This window comes from Schistocerca gregaria, chromosome 5, assembly GCF_023897955.1.
Source record: "Schistocerca gregaria isolate iqSchGreg1 chromosome 5, iqSchGreg1.2, whole genome shotgun sequence".
Lineage (NCBI taxonomy): Eukaryota > Metazoa > Arthropoda > Insecta > Orthoptera > Acrididae > Schistocerca > Schistocerca gregaria.
In genome coordinates this window covers 461,096,831-461,115,131 of record NC_064924.1, presented here as the reverse complement: position 1 = coordinate 461,115,131, position 18,301 = coordinate 461,096,831, and the positions used below count along the sequence as shown (strand labels likewise).

Here is an 18,301-nt window from a genome sequence, read left to right as displayed (position 1 = left end):
CCAGGAGCGGTATCAGGACAAGCGGCGAGGGCACTGCAAAATTCCCACTCACTGAATGGAACATTGTACAATTCAGGATGGTGGGTGCGAAAAGAAAGACCCCGACGTTCTATCCGCTCTTTAATGGAGCGGAAGCCCAAGGGGTAGTTGGCAGAAGCGGAATTCAGGGCAAAGTGCTCTGCCAAGCAGTTTGCAATGGCGTCGGAGTCAGTACAAACTGCTCCATTCAGTGAGAGCGCAGGGATGCTGACAGGGGTCCAATAGCCATAGAGGCGTCGAATCTTGGCCCAGACCTGCGATGGAGTGACATGGAGTCCAATGGTGGACACATGCCGCTCCCAGCACTCCAGCTTGCGTTGGCAGATAATGCGGCGGGCTCGCGCACGCAGCCCTTTGAAGGCGATAAGGTGTTCGAGTGAGGGATGTCACTTGTGACGCTGGAGCGCCCGCCGGTGAGCTTTAATCGCTTCAGCGATCTCTGGCAACCACCAAGGCACAGTCCGCCGCTGAGGGGACCCAGAAGAACGGGGAATGGCAGATTCGGCGGCAGTAACGATGCCAGTGGTGACCGATTGAACCACTGCATCAATGGCATGAGAGGCTCAATAGGGGCAGTGGAGGAGAACAAGTCCCAGTCAGCCTGATTCATAGCCCATCTGCTAGGGCGCCCAGAAGACTGACTCTGTGGCAGTGACAGAAAGATCGGAAAGTGGTCACTACCACACAGGTCGTCATGCACTCTCCATTGGACAGACGGTAAGAGGCTAGGGCTACAGATGGAAAGGTCAATGGCGGAGTATGTGCCATGCGCCACACTTAAGTGTGTGAAGGCACCATCATTTAAGATCGAGAGATCGAGCTGCGCCAATAAATGCTCAACAATGGCACCTCGACGTGCTGCCACTGACCCAACCCACAAATGGTTATGGGCGTTAAAGTCGCCCAGTCACAGGAAAGATGGCGGCAATTGAGCTATCAGAGCAGCTAGGACATGTTGCGCGACATCACCATCCGGTGGAATGTAAAGACTGCAGACGGTAACAGCCTGTGGCGTCCACACCCGAACAGGGACAGACTCTAAAGGTGTGTGGAGAGGGATAGACTCGCTGTGAAGAGAGTTCAGGACATAGATGCAGACGCCACCAGACACCCTTTCATAAGCTGCCCGGTTCTTATAATAACGATAGCCACGGAGGGCGGGGGTTCACATTGCCGGAAACCAAGTTTCCTGCAGAGCAATGCAGAGGAAAGGGTGAAGACTGATAAGTTGGCAGAGCTCAGCTAGATGGTGGAAGAATCCGCTGCAGTTCCACTGGAGGATGGTGTTGTCCATGGCTGAGAAAGGCGTGACGGGACTGGGAAGGCAGATTACGCCGCTGGGTCACCTGCTGCCTCCGATTGAGCACCTGGGATAGTGCTTTCCATGGCGTCTGAGGGACTGGCAAGATTGAGGTCCTCAGCAGACACCAGAATCTCCACCTCATCCTCAGACGCAGAGCTTGTAGGAAGCGGTGGGATGGGTGCCACCGCTATGTCGTTAGCCTTGGGGACTTTCTTCTTCTTCTGTTTCTCTCGCTGTGCCTTCAGTGGTTCAGGCTGGGAGGGCTTCACCGGGTCAGTCTCAGGGACAGACGATGACCGTAAGGCCCTACGACCAGGGACCGGTGGTTATTTGAGCCATTTGGGGCTATCTGCTTTTGTACCGGTCGGAACATGCGAAGGGAGGTCCCCAAGGGACCCCTTCCTGGCGAGTGGAGCCGAAGAAGTTTTATGCTTCTCCGGCTGGGAAGGGGGAACTTATGTCCCCGATGGTTGGTGGGGTGTTGTTCCTGAAGTAGATGGAGCAGGAGCAACAGGAAATTTAGTGCCCCCCACCATCAAAGGGGCAGGTGTGGGCCTTCGACTCTGAGAGCTGACTGGAACTGATGGAACTGTAGCAGGAGTGACAGTTGCGGCAAAAAAGATGTCATACGCACTGGATGAAGCCGCTCATATTTCCGCATTGCCTCAGTGTACGTCAGTCAGTCGAGGGTCTTGATTTCCATGATTTTCCACTCCTTGGACAGTCCGGCGAGCAAGGCGGATGGTGTTCTCCACAGTTCACACAGATGGGAGGCAGGGCACAGGGATTATCAGGATGGGATGGTCAACCACAATCGCGACATACAAGGCAGGAAGCACAGCGTGAAGACATATGGCCGAACTTCCAACACTTGAAGCACCGCATCGGGGGAGGGATATATGGCTTGACATCACAACGGTACACCATCACCTTGACCTTCTCAGGTAAGGTGTCACCCTCAAAGGCCAAGATGAAGGCACCGGTGGCAACCTGATGTTTCCTCGGACCCCGGTGGACGCGCCAGACGAAATGGACACCTCGTCGCTCCAAGTTGGCGCGCAGCTCGTCATCGGACTGTAAAAGGAGATCCGCGTGGAAGATAATGCCCTGGACCATATTGAAACTTTTATGGGGCGTGATAGTAATGGAGACATCCCCCAGCTTATTACAAGCGAGCAAGGCTCCTGACTGGGTGGAGGATGCCGTTTTTATCAACACCGATCCGGACTGCATTTTGGACAAGCCCTCCACCTCCCCAAACTTGTCCTCCAAATGCTCTACAAAGAACTGAGGCTTCACGGACAAAGGATTCCCCATCAGCTCTGGTACAGACAAGATACCTGGGCAAATACGTCTCACTTTCAGTCAATGCCTTTCATTCCTCCCACGGTGTAGCCAGGGAGGGGAACGATTTGGGGTCCTAAAAGTTACCCTTAAAATGGGCCCTCGAACGCTTAGAGACTGCTGGTGGCTGGCCACCAGCAAGGGAAGATGTGCCACGCTTCATTGCGTGTCATCCACCCTGATGCCTCCTACTCCGACCAAGGGCCCTCCACACGGGCGCCACCCAGCCACAGCAAAGGCCACCTGCCAGGATGGCCATTGCCGGGAGTCCTGATGCCCCAGGGAGATGGGCATTTACTCCTTGGGATACATGGGGAGTTAACGGCGCAGGCATCAGTAGAGCGATCCCCGTGTTGTCAGGGGGCTACAACCAACAGGGTACATGGCGGCCCCACCACAACGGACTGGCTACCGTGCTGGATCTTAGGTGCAAAAAAGTATCAGGTCGTCGTCATCGCAGCTAAAAGCAACACTGCACAGTGCAGCGTGGTAATCACACCCAGGGATATATCCTCGCCCAAGAGATGGAAAACGAGTGGGACACCATGGCAACAACGAGAAAGCCGACTAAAGGTCTCAATGCACGACAGATACAGTGCACCATGTAAGGCGCCCTTCCCCAATCGGCTCGCTCTTCGGAAAAATTTTGAAATATGGAGGTCAAACCCGACAGGGGACCATCACATAAGGCCGAAAAGTTTGAGACTCCTTTTAGTCGCCTCTTACGACAGGCAGGAATACCGCGGGCCTATTGTAACCCCCTAACCCGCAGGGGGGAGCACTCTAATAGATGATGTATTTGTACAGAAAGAGTATGTAAAACAAACACATGCTTTCCCTGTGGTAAATAGATTGTCAAGACCATGATGAACAACTGATTAACTTACAAAACCTAACAGGGTGTACAGTTCAGAAACCATTAAGTAAAAGTGTGCGGTTGCTCAACCCGGTATCTATAGAGCACTTCAGAGAAAACTTAAGAAATGTTAGTTGGAGAGAGTATATAATGATCCAAATGCTAATGATATATGAAACATATTTCTTGATAGATTTATATCCCTTTTTGAACATTGTTTCCCAAAGAAAATTACTAAATGTAACACCACACACTTTTCAAAGAAACCTTGGATTACTACAGGTATTAAAGTGTCTTCAGAAAGGAAAAGAAAACTGTTTGAGACAGCAAGAACTAGTAAAGATCCAGAAGTAGTTTTAGATTATAAAAATTATTGTAACATACTGAGAAAAGTTGTAAGAAAATCAAGAAATATGTATGTTAGAGAAGAAATTAACAACTCTGGCAATAAAATAAAATCAATACAGAATGTTGTTAGGAGGGAGACAGGAAAAGTAACCACTGGGGTAGGTAGTATTACCATTAAAGAGAACAAGACCATCCTAACCAACAGTATACAAGTAGCTAATGTATTTAACAACCATTTCTTAAGTGTAGGAGAAAAAATTGGTGAGAACAGCTCAAAAGAAAAAGCCAGTCTCTTCTGAAAAAATTAAGTCAGATTAACTTTTACCTAACAACCTCTTGTGAAATAAGTAAAATTATTAAAGCTTTGAAAAATAAATGTTCTGTTGGAATAGATGACATCTCTAATAAGATATTAAAACAATGTGGAGCAATTACAGCTGATGTTCTGACTCTCATATTAATGCATCACTAACTCAAGGTATTTTCCCAGGCAGGTTAAAATATGTCATTGTCAGGCCTCTCTACAAAAAGGAGGACACCACAGATGTCAATAATTATCAGCCAGTATCCTTGCTTACAGCATTTTCAAAAATCTTTGAGAAAGTAATGACTCAAGAGTGGTTAGCCATCTCAACAGTAATGGGACACTTAGTAAATCAAACATGCTGTTCCACTGAGACAACAATATACAGTTTCACTGTCCACGTAATATAGTCTTTAAATAGTAAAATGTCACCCATAGGAATTTTCTGTGACTTGTCCAAAGCATATCATTGTGTGAACCATGACATTATGTTACAGAAATTACAATTCTATGGTATAAAGGGAATAGCATATGAATAGTTTAAGTCATACCTACAGAACAGGAAGCAAAAAGTTTCCTTATATGGGTCAAGTGATTGAAATAAATTTGCCACTTCATCTAACTGGAGTGAAATTACATAAGGTGTTCCACAGGGTTCAGTTATGGGTCCCCTTCTGTTCTTGATATATGTGAATGACCTTCCTTCCTATCTGAAACAGGAAGGTGAACTGACACTGTTTGCTGATGATACAAGCATCATTATTAATCCAGTAAAAGGGAACTCCAATTGAAAATGATACAAATAAGGTCTTTGGAAAAGTCATTAATTGGTTTTCTGCAAATGGGCTTGCTCTAAACTTTGAAAAGATACAGTACATCCAATTCTCTGCTGCAAAAGGTACAGTTCCTTCAATAAATATAATACATCAACAGAAGTCAGTAAACAGGGTAGAGCATACTAAGTTTTTGGGTGTACATAAAGATGAGAATCTTAAATGGAAAATTTGTATTCTGGATCTTCTAAAGCGACTAGGTTCAGCAACTTTTGTAATCAGAATAATTGCCAATTTTGGGGATACAAAAATTAGTAAGCCAACATACTTTGCATATTTTCACTCTCTGATCTCATAAGGAATAATATTTTGGGTTAACTCACCATTTAGACAAGAAGTATTCACTGCTCAACAGAAAGCGTTTAGAATAATGTGTGGGGTTCATAGTCGCACATCTTGCAGGCATCTTTTTAAAAGACTGGGAATTCTTACAACAGCTTCACAGTACATTTACTCACTAATGAAATTTTTTCTCAACAACACGGACCAGTTTAAAAACAACAGTGACATTCATGATATAATAGGAGAAAAAAGGAAGACTTACACTATCCTATACTCAACCTATCCCTATCATGGGCACAGAAAGGGGTAAAATGTCTGGCGTTATTACTGCCTTATGGTTCACCCTTTTTCTTGTAATTTTGGCATAAAAAATAATTTTGTTCTTTTCAAAATTGATCATGTTAATTTTGTTACACTACAGCTAGGCGTACAGGCTGGTTACGCCTTATGTTTGACATTGTGATGCCGGAAGATTATGGATCAAACCTTGATAACTGGCTTATTAACAGAAGACACCATGGCAAAACTGGAAATTTATTCACTAACATTACAGTGGTTTTTACCATCATCACAAGCCGGATAGTTAAATCAAGATTATTGCTTTTTGAAGCACGCTATTTTATACCATGATGCCCCTTGATGGTCACTGAAACATGCCCAGAGTATACAGTAATCGGAAACTGGCAGTGTTGAAGAGTTCAAAATGTATGCACACCAGAATTGCTATGACCTTACACAGTGATTATCAACTATGCCCCTATGGGCATATAACAGTCCGAGATTAGGCTTGCAGAATGGAGATAGTACTGCCAAGGCTGGGTGTCCTGTGTTTACCATACACATTCTCACTAAAGAGTTGTGAGACCCTCAAGAGGGAGTCACGATATCGTAGCATACATACGAATTTGCAGGCAGATGTCTTTTTAAGCTCTAATGGCCTTTCAGTCACTATATATTAACTAGCTTGACCCAAATTTTTGTCGCACAATTTCTGTTATGCTCATGCTAATAAAGTATACATACTCCGCTGGTGACTATCAGCAATGGGAACAAACCATTAAAATGGATCTATGAGTATTAATGGGCTGAGGAACCGACATGAACTGAAAAAGGTGCATACGATATTAAGCAATGCATTGTGATTCACTGGAGCAAAACAAACCTCTATGTATAAAAGGTAACGTTCTGACTGGCTTCTGCTCACTGCCCATCCCAAACTAGCATGTATAGGAACTTGAAATTTAGAGCGGGTGCTGATCTTACACTGTAGGCATTGTTAAACAAGGGCTCTTTAAAAATTTGACCCCTCACCCCTAAGGGGCTGAAATAAAGAACAAAAGGTTTTTTGAAAATATGTCACTATAACTGCAATTTTGAAGCTGGAACTACGAAAACTGGTATTACATCTCATGCTCAAATATAAAGAAATACATGTTTCAGCTTTTTTGGAAATTTAACCCCTAAGAGTAAAACAGTTGGTGATAGTTTTTTTTGAAAAGAAATCATTATTAAAGAACTACTGAAGCATTTTCAAAGCTACATCTATGAACATAGATATTTCACTTCCCAGTCTTTTTTTTATAAAAAGAAAAAGAAAAGAGCTTCAGTATTTTTGGAAATTCAGCCAATAAGGGGGTAAAAAGTGAGTGAAACCTGCTTTGGAAAATAAATCATCATTAAAGCACCAATTAAACATTTTTAAAGCAAGATATATGACAATTAGTATTTGACTTCTCAGTTAGAAATAATAAAACATGTGTTTCAGTGTTTTTGGAAATTCAACCCCCAATGGAACTAAATATGGGATGAAAATTTTAATAAAATCATTTCATTGTGAAAGCATTTTAAGTTAGATCTAAGAAAACTGATATTTAGCTTCTTGTTTGGAAATAAACGAATTTGTTTCAGTGTTTTTCAGAAATTCGGCCTCTAAGGAGTCGAAATAGTGGATGACAATTATTATCATGTCACAAATTTTTAAAGTTGTTTTTTTTTTTGTCAGAAGTACATCACTGCCTCTATGACCTTAATTAGCATGCAAAGTTTAGATGTTGCTGTTTGTGAGCAAAATAAACATTTGACTAAATGAAAACAAAAAAAATCTGTGCAGACCACACAGTGCGAGTGAAGCAACACGGGCTAAATTAGTATAAGATAAAAGAATAGCAGCTGTATAATGAAACAGAGAAAAAATTGTCATAAGGAACAGAAATTTTTGTATATTTAGAAGATATTATAATATGGGAAAACTGAGCTGATATGCAGATGATCTAAGTGTACAAAGAAGAAATAATTCTAAAATCTTGCACAGCTATTTCAAATCAGTGTAATTCCATAATGCAAAAGAATGACTGAGCATATATTATGTGCAAGCAATGATATGGATTGAGTTGGAAACAAGTCTGGATGAAGTCAGAATAAAACTATAATAAGATTTTGGGGCAGTTGCAAAACTTGTCATGTGTGTCAGTATGGAGGGCAGAAGTTGTAGCTGGAGGTAAAAGCTTGAGAGAATGTCCTTTGGAAGCTTACTCATATACATATGAAGAGTGCACATGAGTGAGAATATGGAATGTTGGTCTGTAGAAGACAAGTCTTTTGCTTAGATATCAAATTTGCAAAATGTGGAAATTCACAGATGCACTATAGTGTTGTATGAACTGTATTCCAAACAGCTTTATTCAAAAGTGTTTGCTAATCTTGATCAACCTCTTTCTCACATGTTGCCGACATTTAGGTGTTAATGTCAAGTCTTTGATACGGTTATTAGAGATGAAGAACATGTTGGGTGGTGGAAGGATATCAGCCATGTTACTTGCCAGGGAACCAATCTGGCATTTGCCTAAAGTGATTTAGGGAAATTGTGGCTTATGTCTCGATGGCCAGATGGATATATGCAGCACCACACCCTCAAAAGCGAGTCCCGTGTCTTAATTACTGCATCACCTTGCTTGGTGATCCCAACCATGTCATCTCAACAGTATTATTAATACACAGCCTTGTGTACAAAGCATTTCCACCAAGCAACAAGTACAGATAAAGTTGAAATTCAATGAAACAGTTTTTATGATTTTTTACAAAACATGAAGAAATTTTCACTGTTCTAAGGAAGTTAATAATTGTTTGATTTCATCCTAGCTGTGGTAACTCATATGATTTTTTTTTCCCCATTAGCTTTTAAAGGTTATACTCTTGTAGTATGGCCATCAGATGGAGATATGCAGTACCACATCATCAAATGGCAAAAAAGTGCACAGCAGTACTTCTGGCGACTAGAAATGGATGTTCAACAGAAGATTATTTCATGACTGTGCAAAATGAATTAGATGCAATATCAAATTTTGTCTAATAAATCTTGTCAAATATTTCCTACTGGGAAGTGAACAAATAATTGCAAATTATTAACCTCGCACTATATATGGATCTTTCCATTAATTTCAGACGATGATTCGAGCGTTGCATATGAAAATCCAACATAGTTAATTGCACATACGATTGGAAAGCGTGGGCCCACCGCGTTGGATTTTCGTACAAAAGACCCTGAAACACAAATTCATCATCGTAGGTTTAACATTACATCAGATTTTTTGTAAAGCAACTGAGTCTGACTGAGTCACACTAACAAGCAAATTATGTCCTCTTAAATTTCTCCATCTTTCCACTGGTTCTGAAAGGATTAAAGCATCATCATTCGCAAAATGGTTTAAAAATGTCGTTTTTCCACTCCCTATGTTCCCCTCCACGAACACAGTAAATTGTGTTTGCTTCTGTTTTACTCCTGACATTTTTGCTTCCTGTATAGAAATTCCGACAAAACTGTTACGGAGACATAAAAGAAGCCTCAATCGCTTACGCATAATGGCACACATGAAACATGTTATCACAACCACGACGCCGTTTCGAACGCGATAAACGTCAAAATACCAAGTCACGTGCGTAAACAGCAGTCGCACCGCGCTCTCACAGAAAAGAGGGATAATGAAAAATTTCTAGAACAGAAGCAAAATGAATTTTATTTTTACAGTAACAAAATTTTACACTAAGAAGCGCAACTCCGACTCCTCTACACTTCTATGACATGCAGTGCCATTCACGCACGACGCATATCACGTTACTTGCCACACGACTCGCGTTTGGACACTTCACGAACGTTATCTTTGACGAATCAGCTGAGATACATCAAAGATAATGATACAAACCAACAAACACTGTAGATAGTTCAAATCTACGTTAATGTGAAACATGGGAGTAATGGGGGTTAGGGATAATACGAAAGTGTTAGTAGTGAAAGTGCAAAAAGAAAAGACCTGCACCTGAACTATGGTGGGAAAGGCATGATCGAAGTAATACCATAACCTGTCATTTACCGGGACGACTGTCATTAACGCTACGAAATGGCTCAGTGCAAGTTGACACCCCATGAATTCATCCAGAATGCTTTTTCGCCACTTATAGCAGCTATGTGTAGCCCCTTGGTCGATCAGGCATGCCAGAAAAACAACTTATCATTCACAGAAATGATTCAGCCGTTTTGCAAATTGAATACAGAAGGTTTGTGTTAATTACAGGTGTGATAGTGACAACGATAAAGTGTGCCCTCAACAGCTTACAGTTTATCTGAATTAGTTTACAGTGATACTCAAGTTTCAATTGACCGTATACATGTTGTGTATGTTGTTAACGGTTATGTTGCAGCCCATTTCCGAGAACCATCAGGTGGTGTTATACCAGTGAGAAACTTAAGATTTACGGTGTTGGATGTCAACGCTCGGCCACCTCAGCCAACACTGGCAAGGAAGTTTCTTAATGAATCTGTAAGCTTTGCATCTAGTGAGCGAAACTACCCCATCAATATAGGTAATATGGTATTTATATTTTCGTTCAAGATTTTTTTAACTCAACATTTTGCCAAATGAGACTCCATACTTGGTTTCTTTTATGTCTAGAAATTCTTGCATGTATTTGGACATCAAACTAATGATCCACTCACATTTCGATAATTGTCATGTACTGTGATGTGACAGCCTATCCTGGAAGACCCCATCTGTACACTTCCAGCGTCAATATGCATAAGCCTATAAAGAATGGCAAATCTGTTGTTTCACTGACCGAAAGGACGGACATTATGTGGACCACAAGAAGTACCCCTGCTTTGCATCTAATGACAGTCCATTGTCAACTGATATTGTCACCACAGTTATGCATATTGCCTTACAAACACCATTAGTGCTTCCCAGTGGTAAGACTAATATTTGCGTTCTCTGCACAATTCTCCAAATTATAGGTAGTGTCTGATATTTATTTGAGCTGCTTGACTTTATGTATACTCCATATGCTACTCTAGTCTCAGCTGGAGATTAAATCTGTATATCAGATCTGTTGTATGGTGTACAAATTAGAAGATCTGGAAATAAATTAATTGCCTTGATTCCAATTAATAGGTATGATGTGTAAATAACAGAAAAACACTACACTTTTGGTTTCACGTCACAGTCTTCGAAATTATGACACGTATTGAGTTTGATGTATTTGACAGTGAATCTTTAAACCTCATATAATGAACTCGGCTGCCAAAATTTGATTTTCTGACAGCATTGTAAAAGCACAGTAGTGTCTAAGTGTAATTCAAATTTATTGATCAAATGGTTAGCCTGTCATTAACCAAGCTCTTTACATAAAGTGAATGCTGTTCATGAATGGCTGCACAACAGACTGAATCACTAAATTGATGTGCAAATTTTCTGTCAGTACGCACGGAATAACCACAAGAGTGCTCCTGCTGTCATATGAAATCACACCCCAGGCCACAACTCCAGGTGTAGGTCCAGTGCATCTAGCACACAGACAGGTTGCTTGCAGCCTCTCAAGTGGTGTCGTCCTAACCAAAACATGGTCATCACTGGCACCGAGACAGAAACAGCTTCCATCAGAAAACACAAGACTTCCACCCTGCCCTCCATTGAGTTATTGCTTGATATGACTGCAAATGGTGGTGGTTTGGTGCCAGTGGAATGAACACTGTAGGGCATCTGGCTCTGTGCTGTCCTTGAAGTAGTAGATTTGTAACAGTTTGTTGTGTAACCGTATTGTCAACTGCTGCTCAGATTGCTGCTGCATATGCAATACAATGCACTGGAGTCATATGCCGAACATGGTGGTCTTCTCTCGATAGCACCTTGTGGCCATTTAGAGCCCAGACTTCTTGTGACCGTACATTCTTGTGATCACACTTCCCAGGAAACATGTGTAGTGACTACATTCCTGTCAAGTTTTTCTACTGTATCGCAAAAGGAACATTCAGCTTCTCAAACTCAGTGAGGTATTGATGATGGTGTCTTAAAGTCATTATTGACTTACATCAGCTCGCCATGTCCAGTCTCAAAGATAACTGGTGCTCGTGGCCGTTACATCGTGTATTTAAAGCAAACCTGATTTGCATCCTCATGGTGTATTTTTTTCCATCGGTGTATAATACCAATAAGAGAAATTATTTGTGTATGTTGCTCATCATATTATGACACAGAAATGAATGAGGTATTCAGCCATAAAATACATTTTAGCAGCTTTCCAGTGATATAAGGAATTTAATGGATATTTGCGCAGTATGTCAATTTTGTGTGTGTGTGTGGTGTGTGTGTGTGTGTGTGTGTGTGTGTGTCAACTCTTGCGTGTTGGTAAGACAAGGATGGTATTCCCTTCAGGATCATTATGAGGTTAGGTCTGACCATAGTGCCACTTGCGATGAACACAGTTTTATAACACGTGCATTATTTACGGCACTTTTCAGGTATTGTGATCACTGGATAATGCCCTGAACACTTGCAATACATAAATTTCAGAAACATTGAGAAATCTGTTGTTACAGAACAGTTTGGCAAAAAGGGTACAAGATCTAAAAACAAAACCATAAAGTTACTGGTGTTTGAAAATGGTGATAACAATTTGTTTGTGACAGTGATTTCAATAAAGTGAGAGAGATCCTATTGAGCACTTTTTGAGAGCAGTTGAGGATGTTGAAGGCTGCAGGTAGCAACTTTTTTGGGTCAATGGAGGCGTCCAATCCCACCCGTCGCATTGACCCATGACGTAAGGGTGTTGTGGCATGTGACGTCATGACCACGCGGAGTTTAGTTTATGTGTGTGGTATTTATAGTTGTCATTTCGTTGCGGTCGGTGGTGCCGCCTGGTGGTGTGTTTGCAGTTTGCATGTTTTGTGGTGTATTGGCTTCATTCTGGTATTGCTGTTTGTCCGGCAAGGTATCAGTTTGAGTGTGCCGCGACAGGAATTGCTTTCAGTGAGTGAACAATTTAGTTTTTGTTGTGTCCAAGTTATTGTAGTGCTGTTTGGTGTATGCCATGTGTTACTTTGTTTCATTTAATTTGTGGCTGCTTTCGTTAGGTATGGATATGATGGATAAATTCAACAGCTCTCGTTTGCATGTGGAAATGGGGGACAGTGCTTTTTCCCCTATAAAGTTTTTGTTATTGTATGGGCTGCTGGCAGAAGTGGTTAGGTGCAACGTGTGTCGGCAGGAAATATGGTTGGCGAAAGTTCCGGCGTCTCAGACCAGGGACGGCTACATGTGGCAGTGCCATAGGGATAACTTATGACACTCCATAAGGCGTGGTACTTGGTTCGAGAGGTCTAGGTTGGGCTTGCGAGAGATTGTGTTGATGACATATTATTTTTGTTATAGATCCTCTCACAGTTTTTGTGCGCATGAGACTGGTGTGAGTGAGAGGACAGTTTTTGACTGGTTTTCATTTTGTAGGGAAGTGTGATCTGAGTATATTGAGTACAGGGGTAAGTTGGGTTGGCCTGGGGTGGTGGTGGAGGCTGACGAGTCATGGTTTGGGAAGAAGTAGTATGGGAAGGCTAAGTCTCTGATTGGTTTATGGGTGTGGGTGGGCTGTTGTATCTGGGGGTGGTTTTTCAGGGTGCAATTTTAGGGTTTGGGAGGGGCGGATGAAAAGGGAATTGGTGGGATTAATTGAGGAGTTTATTGAAGAGGGCAGTACAGTAGTTTGATGCTTTTTCGTTTTCTAATGGGTTGGATGAGAGGGGGTATCAGTATTTAGTAGTTAACCATAGTTTGGAATTCAAAAATTATGAGACTGGGTCTTGTAAAAATATGATAGAGGGGTTTTGGGGGCAGTTAAATCAGTTATTGGTAGGGGGAATAGAAGCTCTTCTAACCTTCAGTCCCATTTAGATGAGTACTGTTGGCAGAAGAGCGTCCCTGAGAGCTACTTGTTGGGTAAGGTGGTAGTGTGAGGGTGGGTGTCTGTGGCTCATGGGGGGGGGGGGGGGGGGGAGAAGGTGTAGTTGCTGGTAATGTTTGTGGAGGTAGGTGGGTAGGGGGTAATGGTTGTTTTGTGATTATGTTGTGGAGGATCTATTTTGTTGCACTTGTATCTATGGTTTGGTATTGTGAGCTGCGGTTGAGTTATATGGGTGAAGGTAAGTGTCTGATTCCAGAGGATATTGTGTGTAGTGGAATTTGGGAATTTTATGTTGTCAATTTATTTCATCATTTTGTGTCATTTGGTATGGTGGTCGGTGTTTTTGTGTGTTTAAATTTAGTTTGTCCCCACCCTAAAACCCCCAATTTCCCACACTTGTCCCATTAGATTGTTTATATTTTTGGAGGAAGATATGTGTATTGTTGGTTTTTCGATTTATTTTCATCTTTGTTATGTTTATGTAATGACATCATAGGCATCATGTTGCAGTCATAGTGAATGATCGTTTCCGCCATATTGGTCACGTCATGGGTCAGAGCAGATGGGTGGAATCAGACGCTTCTGTATTCCCACTTTTTCCTTTCTCTCTTTTTTTTTTATAGTGGTAGGATGAGGAATGCTTCACCTATAGTAATCCTGGCCCGTAAGTATAGTGATTGTTGCAAAAATGTTGATATGTTATTTTCATAAAATATTGCCAGTTATATTTTCTTTCATAGTATTGATCCATTTTCCATTGGACACATCTGGAGGAGCATAATTTTACATGTTGATTTTTTAAACCACAAAGAAAATAATCAAATTTGTATGTTTTCAGGTGACCAGACTGTAGAAATTCCAGCATCTGCTCCATGGTTTGAAGCATGGAGAGAAACGTTTCTTCAGGTTCAGTTTCCCTCTGACCATGAATTCACAAAACATTTCTTGGGCTGTATCCTTTGACAAAGAAAAGTCAAAACTGTAATAATGCTTCTTTATTGACTTACTGAATTTCAGAGGTGAAAAAGTTTGCCTCTGTGATTACAATACTGAAGTAAAGACGTGTTGAGCAATAAACTAGTGTTATCAGAAAGAGTTTTCTCTCTCCTTCTCACCTCTCACCCTTCTCACCTCTCACCCCCCTCTCCTCTCTCTCTCTCTCTCTCTCTCTCTCTCTCACTCACACACACACACACACACACACACACACACACACACACACACACACACACACAATGTGTCTGCCTCTTTCTTTACACTTTGTGCCTTGGTTTAAACTTAATCTTTTATGTCTGTTATGGTTTTGTTATTGTTGATTATGTGAAGTAATTACTAAAAGGTTGTATCCACTTACATTCTCATATGTTTCTCTTCTTTCTTTTGTTGCCATGATGTTTCTTTCCATAATTTCCGTCTCCCTTTCCATCACCCTATGTTTCTATATTTTTAATTTGGATCATTTTCTTTATTCCCACGCCTTTTACTTTCTCAATTACTACAAGCTGCTGATGCTTGCAGTAAACTATTTTTGTTCTGATTTTCTGTTGTAGTGTGGGAGATAAAATTATGACAGCTGTATTAACATTAGTATAATAGTGGAAGATTCTTTTGTCACCGGTCTGGATTTACTGTGAATATATTGTATGAGAATGGAGACATCAAAGCAAAATAATACTTCTGTTATGGTCCCATCTTTGAAGGGCTGTGACAGAGTTAGGCAAGTAGCAGCTTTTTGTTGGCATTATTAGCTGTTACCATTTGTACAGAGGGGGCTAGTGGTTAAGTACAAAATGGAAAATGCACAGAATGGTGCAACAGTGTGCTTAATCATTTGTTAGTTTGTAAGTTAGCCGCTTTTGTTGCAAGATAAATTATGGCCGGTTTTCATAAAACACAAAATCTTTTAAGTTCTCTTGCCCATACTTTTGCCATCATCGGTGAGTGTTACTTCTGTGGTCTATCAGAGATAATTTAATGTCTGGGCTCTAAGAATAATGTCTTACAGTTAAGCATCATCATTAACGGGTGTAGTTACTGTTGAATTTTTTACCTTATTGCTACTTTGTTTGCTCTTTAGAACTTTCATTAGATTTGCCTGGGGATTGGTTACCTACAACAACATACTTATAGGAAAGTGTCAAAAATGAATGAAAAACCATTTCAACTGTTTGCAAAGTGATTTTTTTTCATGATTACTTATGAATTTTTTATGTTCTCTTCCACCTCATGTGAAAACAGACAGACCAACACTGTGCATGTCCTTTATCAATGATTCTCAAATTTCTTAGGCACTAAATGTATAAAATACAATGTTTGTGTAGGCTAGTGGCTGAAAGTGATTTTAGATTAACAAAACTCTTCTCTTCCTCCTGTTCCTTGTTCATTTTTGTAAAGCCTACTGCAAATGTGGATGAAATGTTGTTAAAATGTGTCCCTACTGATGCATGGATCATTCTTTAAACTTATTTCTGTATCCTCTTATACGTGTTTGAGTGTTTTGCAAATTTAGGAGGGGATGTGCGAAATTGGTGTACTGCAGTCCTACAGTTGAAATATGCGTGTGGGTCATGTATAATTCCTATTATATATATTTCAAACAATGGAAACTCCAGATTGGAATATCAACAATGTAAGGAAAAGATAGATTGCTACTCACTATGAAGGTGACATGTTGAGCTGCAGATAGGTACATTAAAAAGACACTTAGATTTCAGCCTTTAGCCACAGCCTTTTTCAGAAAAGGAAATGCACGCACTCATTCACACGAGCAAGCACACCTCACGAAGACATGACCACCATCTCGGGCATCTTGGACCAGAATGGAGCTGTCACGTAGAGCGGAAGCAGCAATTTGGATTGGGCGGGGAATTGGAAGGGACAGCAGTGTATAGATGGGGGAAGAGAAGAGCATAGTCTGGCAGAGTGTGCAGGGACTAGACTGCCAATGGATGCGTATATCAGGAGGCTGTGTAGTAAGGAGGGGGGGGGGGGGGAGGGAGAAGTAGAGTAGTGCGGAAGAGGAAAGAAATGGGGGTGCATTTACAGAGGGCGCTTACAAAGAGGGTGAGGGGACAGGGGTGGAAACTGTTGGGTGGATGGTGTGGGGACAGAATGTTACTGTAAGTAGAGGTAAAGATAAATACGGGACTGAAGAATGGGTTGTAAGGATAACTCCTATCTGTGCAGTTCAGTAAAGCTTGTGGTGGAGAGGAGGATCCAGATGGTTTGGGTAGTGAAGCAGCCATTGAAATCAAGCATGTTATGTTCAGTTGTGTGTTGTGCTGTAGGGTGGTGTATTTTGCTCTCGGCCACAGGTTGGCAGTGGCCATTCATCGTGGGGACAGGAGGTTAACAGTCATACTGATATAAAAATGTGCAGTGATTATAACTGAACTGGTATATGACTTTGCAGCTTTCACAGGTTGCCTGGCCCCCTCAGAGGCTGGTAGAGCAGTGGCCTCATCAGCAGAGGAAGGCTGGCGTGCTCTCAGCTTTGCAGTTTCCCCAGTGCAGTGAAGCATTGGGTGGCAGTTGTTACGTCACAGGGTGACTGTTGATCCATGGACGCCAGTGGCCCCCCAGCTCTACATCCAAAGTGCTCTTGTTGACCTCTAAGATTTGCACTTGGGAGTCACACTCCCAAGTCCACATGAAGTACTTGCTTTCTTGCGGGAGTCGGCTCTCAGCCCCCACTTAGGAGAGAGAGACAGCAGCATCAGTGTCTGCCACAGGAATGGGATAAGCAACAGCAGTGGGCATCCCCATCAAAGATAGATGACTGATAATATCCAGGTCATGCAGGTCAAGTCTCCAGCAGACGTGTAGGGTTATGGCAGCCTCCACACCCCATCAGCGTTGCCTCAGAAGTTGGCAGTGCAGCTGTCAACAGCAGTGTCCTTCCAGCTGGAGTCATGGTTCCATAGATGGTTGGAGGCAGCGAAATGTGCAGAGGGTCAACCTCCATAACCTGGGCTCTCACTGGATAGCTGCAACTGACAAAAGGACTGAGATTACACACTGGGAAGTTGGCAATGGACACTCAGCAATCGGCCATTTGTTAAGAAGGGTGGGAAGTTTATTTGGTGCTTTCAGTGCACTCTGTGGTGACTGGGATGGCTATAATGACATACATACAGGTTTTCCCTCACTGTTAGGTCTCCTAGTGACTTCAGACTTTCGTATCTTCACTTTTCAGAAGCTTTTTTTCTGCTGGTTCACCACCTGAATACTTATTGTCGTGTTGTACCTAGCCTATCGTACGACACTTTGCTTTATCACTAGTATGACGGTAGCTCTCAGCTTCTGTGATATTATTATGCTTCGCTTGTGGACTTGGGTGCTCAGTTGTTACCCCGTGCTGTGATAACTTCCATGTTTGCTGTAACTCGCTCAGCATTTCCCATAGCTGGCAGTCTACTGGTCACTGACACTGCTGATTTGGCTTCTGGGAACTGCCAAGGTAGAACTTGGATGAATTTTTAGTGTCCCCCCCAGAGAAAGAAAACTGGCGTTCTACGGATCGGAGCGTGGAATGTCAGATCCCTTAATCGGGCAGGTAGGTTAGAAAATTTAAAAAGGGAAATGGATAGGTTAAAGTTATATATAGTGGGAATTAGTGAAGTTCGGTGGCAGGAGGAACAAGACTTCTGGTCAGGTGACTACAGGGTTATAAACACAAAATCAAATAGGGGTAATGCAGGAATAGGTTTAATAATGAATAGGAAAATAGGAATGCGGGTAAGCTACTACAAACAGCATAGTGAACGCAT

At 42.0% G+C, this 18,301-nt stretch overlaps 2 protein-coding genes across 7 annotated transcripts in view; one reads left to right on the top strand and one right to left on the bottom strand.

The window, feature by feature from the left end:
• LOC126273169 (deoxynucleoside kinase-like) overlaps positions 1-9,178 on the bottom strand; it is a 96,368-nt gene extending 87,190 nt beyond the window's left edge. The window contains exons 1-2 of the mRNA XM_049976648.1: positions 8,933-9,178; positions 8,716-8,849 (exon numbers count right to left, since the gene is read on the bottom strand). Coding sequence (XP_049832605.1) covers positions 8,716-8,849; positions 8,933-9,178 — 380 coding nt within the window. The remainder of the gene's footprint in view (positions 1-8,715; positions 8,850-8,932) is intronic.
• Positions 9,179-9,467: 289 nt separating this feature from the next.
• Positions 9,468-18,301, top strand: part of LOC126273168 (trafficking protein particle complex subunit 8) — a 269,428-nt gene continuing 260,594 nt past the window's right edge. For 2 of the 6 annotated variants that reach the window (XM_049976646.1, XM_049976642.1), the window contains exons 1-3: positions 9,704-9,860; positions 10,005-10,166; positions 14,371-14,484. In XM_049976646.1, the coding sequence (XP_049832603.1) occupies positions 9,704-9,860; positions 10,005-10,166; positions 14,371-14,484 (433 nt within the window). Of the gene's footprint in view, positions 9,861-10,004; positions 10,167-14,370; positions 14,485-18,301 lie in introns of all 6 variants that reach the window. The other 4 variants (XM_049976644.1, XM_049976647.1, XM_049976645.1 and 1 more) reach the window with 4 other exon arrangements.